At 41.8% G+C, this 5,348-nt stretch overlaps 1 protein-coding gene across 1 annotated transcript in view; it reads right to left on the bottom strand.

Moving 5' to 3' along the window:
• The window catches only part of LOC119417486 (rab11 family-interacting protein 2), a gene marked incomplete at its 3' end in the record, with an annotated part of 26,722 nt that continues 21,374 nt past the window's right edge, over nt 1-5,348 (bottom strand). The window contains 1 exon segment of the mRNA XM_037684698.1: nt 1-460. Coding sequence (XP_037540626.1) covers nt 236-460 — 225 coding nt within the window.

Consider the following 5,348-nt stretch of genomic DNA (forward strand, 5'->3'; position numbering starts at 1 on the left):
AAACCTGTATGATGTAGGTGTAATAAATCTGGATGAATTGTAATAAATTGTATGACTTAACAAAATCAAGCCATTGAAAAAAGTATAAAAAATCATAACCAAATAAAACTTAATACCTCGACACCAAACTTCCTTGTTCCATTTGCTCCCACAGCTTCACCCACATGAAGAATGAATGATCTCTTCAACAGCATCATTTTATCCAGTGCTTTTGTTGGTTTTATTCTTTGTTATTCTACTTTTTAGAAAGTTTACCCGCTTTCTTTTTTGGCTCATAGGGCGTCCGTAGGATGCTCGGCGTCTCCTCCATCACACGCACGAGCAGGTTGTCGATGTAGTCCTCCAGCTCCTTGATGTGTGCGTCTTTCTTTCTCACCACTTCTTTTTGCTTGATGAGTTCTTGAACAACTTCCTCAAAAGACAAGTTGCTGTAGTTGGCCACGCTCTCCTGAGTCACCTCCTGAAACAGGGCACAGAGTTTGTTTCTGTCAAACAGACTTCAACAGGCAGGAACAAAGCTAATTTAGACTCAGACTTCAGAGACACCCCGTCTTGCTGACAGGGTTGTGAGACGTTCTTTTTCACGTGGACAAACCATTCACAAAGAGACCACCGCTGTTTCCGACTGACGGTGCGGGATCGTGTCCTACGCTGCCGAGATGTACTACCTACCAGGCAGCTCCACCACAAACAGCCGCACGGATCTCAGAGCCGTTTCCTCGTAAATATCTTCTGTCATGAGTTCTTGGACTAAGTTTTGCTGGAACACTCGTAAAGACGGCTGAATTCAGGGTCAGGTGATCAGAGACAGAGTCATGTGATCAGAGACAGTCATGTGATCAGAGTCATGTGATCAGAGACAGAGTCATGTGATCAGTCATGTGATCAGAGACAGAGTCATGTGATCAGTCATGTGATCAGAGTCATGTGATCAAGAGTCATGTGATCAGAGACAGTCATGTGATCAGAGACAGTCATGTGATCAGAGTCATGTGATCAGAGACAGTCATGTGATCAGTCATGTGATCAGAGACAGTCATGTGATCAGAGTCATGTGATCAGAGACAGTCATGTGATCAGAGACAGTCATGTGATCAGAGTCATGTGATCAGAGACAGTCATGTGATCAGAGACAGTCATGTGATCAGTCATGTGATCAGAGAGAGTCATGTGATCAGAGTCATGTGATCAGAGACAGAGTCATGTGATCAGAGTCATGTGATCAGAGACAGAGTCATGTGATCAGAGACAGTCATGTGATCAGTCATGTGATCAGAGACAGTCATGTGATCAGAGACAGAGCATCAGAGAAATGAATCACTCCTGCAGGAACAGATGAAGCTGAAACTCCTCAAGCTTCAGGGTCAGCTGATCACCTTGTTACAAGTTCTGGAAGTTATAGCTCATTTAAAGAAACTTATATTTTGTTACATTTATGCTCAACAGATCTTAAAATTAATTTTATTTAGTTATTTTGGGAAACTTCACCTGCACTTTAGATTTTGTGGATTTATCGATCTATATTTTGTGCAGACTTTTTCAATCTAAATAACAGAAGGATCATTTTTATTTTTTATACTTGGAGACTGAATACTTTACTAAATAAAGTAATTTCAGTACCCTTGTTTTTTAAGTTTTTATATAATACTGCAAAGCAACATGTTAAGTTAATTTTGTCAAATGAATAACTATGATTTCTGTTTTTATTTTGTTGTTATATCACAAAATGTATCATTATCGTCTGAACGCTCTGAAATATCACGATATTATATTTGAGCCATATCGCCCACCCCTAGAAGGAACCAGTTTTTATCATTCTGGTTCCGTTGCTGTTTAATAAAAATTAACAGTTGGATGTTTATTCAGTCCAGGTCAGAGTTAAATGATTGAAGAACCTGTAAAGACCAGACCAGTTTTAATGTGACCTATAACCCAAGAACTAGACAGTGGACTTTAGTCTGACCCGTTTGTTCACCTTTTATAACCCGAAGGTGCCGCCTGTTGTTATCCGCCTGAAAAGGGTCTTAGTCTTCCTTCAACTTCACAGCTACCTCAGAAAATACAAAATTAACTATAACCGGGTACTCTGGTTTCCTCCCACTAACATGCATGTTAGTCTGACTGGTAACTCTAAATTGTCCCTAGGTGAGAGAGAATGGTTGTTTGTCTCTATGTGTCCCTGTGATGGACTGGAGACATGTCCAGGGTGTCCCCCGCCTCTCACACAGTGACAGCTGGATATGATCACCAGTGACCCGAAATGGAAGAAGCGGGTAAAGATGATGGATGAATGGACGGATGGATGAATGGACGGATGGATGAATGGACGGATGGATGAATGGACGGATGGATGAATGGACGGATGGATGAATGGATGGATGGACGGATGGACGGATGGATGAATGGATGGATGGATGGATGGACAGATGGACTATAAGTCAGTCATTCTTGGAGATGCTGAGCTGAGATTTGGTGTGGTGATACCTGACTGTGATGCACAACAAATTTTGAATTAAATTTTAAAAACTAAAGATGGCCGCCAATGCCAATTTCAAATGGCTATAACTCAGCTGTTTTTAGAGCTATTCAGCTGAAAGTTGGTGTATTTGTAGCTGAGCGCAAAACCCATCACATAAATCCAAGATGGCCACCACAGCTTAAAAGAAAAAAAAAGACAATCTCAGATTTTTTTCTGTGTTGAGCTGAAATTTGGTTCAGTGGCAGCTGAGAGGACCCGACACACAGTACTGTCAAATCCAAAGTTAAAATGGATCACATGTGGTAGTTCAGTGGAACTTTCTACTAATATATATATATATATATATATGTGTGTGTGTGTATATATGTGTGTGTAGTTCAAGTTCAAGTTGTGTTTATTAGTCATATGCAGGTGAACAGTACAATGAAATGCTCAGGATGAGAAGAAATGATTTGACTCACTAAAAACAAAGAACAAACAAGAAAAAACAAAAAAGCATGAAATAAGGATACACACACAAAAAAGTACCAAAAAGTGAAAAAGTAATTAATTAAAATATTTACAATGTCCCAAAGAGAAATACTGAGCAACAACATGGTGGAATATAATGGTGCAGCAGGAAGAATTTGAATGAAGTATTTCAAGGTAGTACTATAAGCTAAAATGCACATATTTATACTAAAGTAATTTTTGGTTGTACAGATTAATTTTTTTCTCTTATAAATGAGACATTTGTGTCTCAGCGTGACGAACCTGTTCAAATAAAGAAAATGCGTTATTTTAATTATGCAGAAATAAAAGTTGATATAATCAAATGGTTTTTACTCAGTTTAATTATAATAATTTTCTAAATCTGATAAATATTTATATTCTTACACTTTCCAGGCTGTTCTCCGTCAGGAGTTGCTAATAACGGCTCCATCAGAGCTGCTGCTGTCCGGGGTTATTTACCGGCGACATGTCCAGGATTTTATGACAAATCTTGTTATTGATGTTTTTAATGAACCGAGAGACGGAACAGTTTCTTTTGTTCCAAGTGATAAACACAAGAACGCCCAAAATAAATAAAATAAATAAATAAATAAATGTCATTTCCTGTGAAAATGCAGCGTGGATGATTCTGCTGAAAGGTGCTGAAGCTGGAAGCAGCTGAAAAGGTTTAACTGCTAAACTGTTGATGCAAGTTGACTTTGAACAGCTGACATTTGCTGAAAGCAGCCGAAAAACAGCTGAAATGTGTAGAAGAAGCTGAAATAGGCAGAGGCTGAATAGATTACAAAAATCTGAAAAAAGAAACTGAAATGAGCAGGAAAAAAAGCTAAAATGAGCAAAATAGTATAGAAAAAAAGCTAAATAAAGGCTAAAATGAGCAGATAACTACTTAAAAAGTAGCTGAAGTTCTGAGCAGAGCCGACGCTGAAATGAGCAGTGAAAGGTTTTAGAGAGCTCTATTCATGTTCAATGAGAAAAACATGGCCGACAAAGATAAACATTTCAAAAAGTGAAAAGTAAAGAAGCCAAAAGTAAGAGCGGGAACGTCCTGAACGAGCCGAATGTTCTGATCCAAATGAACTGTTGAACACAAACTGACGAGCTGAAGGACGCGCAGAAGAGAAACGGGTCTGAACGTTGAGAACGGATCAGGATCTTTCACACAGAAATCATTTGAATCGGAATCCGTCAACAATTAGGGATCATTTCAGCTTCTGCTCGTTATCGCTCCGAGCTGCCGCTCCCACAGAACGAACGCTTCGCCTCGTTTCAAATACCACACTTATCAGCTGCCACTCCCCCAAACGTCCAGGGTTCTCCTCCTGCGCAGAGACAATGCAGGGAGACCCGGAGCAGAGCCGCGTTACCGGGAACCTTATCGCTGGTGACGGCAGCAGGAGGCCGAACAGAACGGACAGATTAAATGTCCGGAGCCGAGAAAAGAGCTACAGATCCACGAAGCGCGTGAGGCTGAAAGAGTTGAGCCACCTGAGATGGAAGAAGAGAGTATGGAAGAGGATTGTACGAGTCTGCGTGCACGCACACATGCACACTAACCAGGAGCTTTAGCTGACAAAGGCCTGGAAATGACCATGAACTGGTGAAGTAATGAGGCCGTTTGTGGGCGATCAGTGGCGAGCAGCAGATAAGACGCTCACTCGGCATTCTCCACTTGTGTCATTACAGTTTCTAATGAGCTCAGCTTGGAGAATCTAAACGCCGAGTCCTTTGAAATCTCCCACTGCCCCCCCCCCCTGTGTGGTTAATTAGGGCCTTGAAGCAGAGGAAATGGGAGCTGCCATCTCTGGAAGGAGCAACGGCGTGCACGGCGTGCACATGTGTGGATACCGACAGCCCTCGACACCCACAAAGAAAGGTGAGGAAAGCCATTATCAGCATTCTCCTTCTCATTTAGGCGTCACTTTAGCTACTGCCCCCCCCCCCCCCCCCTCGCTGCACGCACCACTTCAGCTGCGCAACACTTTTATTTTAAAAACTAACAGGAGAACCTTACGGTTCAGGAACACACAGACAAAAACTAACTTTTCCTCTTTGTCCCGACGTAAACAAGCGCCCAGTCGCCGAGCGCAGCCCGAACCGACCCCCCCGGCCCGAGTCGCGTCGGATCACACCCCGATGAGCGACGGGTGCAGCTGCTAATTAGACGAGTCCGTCTGCATCGACCTGAGCAGCTGCTCCTGCGAATAAAACTTCACAGCACAAAGACAGAGGCTGGTTCTTAAACTACAACCGTTCATTTTGTCCTGAAACGTGCTCAAATGTTCATTTTGTCCTGAAACGTGCTCAAATGTTCATTTTATCCTGAAACGTGCTCAAATGTTCATTTTGTCCTGAAACGTGCTCAAATGTTCATTTT

Source organism: Nematolebias whitei, chromosome 1 (genome assembly GCF_014905685.2).
Source record: "Nematolebias whitei isolate Nwh7 chromosome 1, NemWhi1, whole genome shotgun sequence".
Classification (NCBI taxonomy): domain Eukaryota; kingdom Metazoa; phylum Chordata; class Actinopteri; order Cyprinodontiformes; family Rivulidae; genus Nematolebias; species Nematolebias whitei.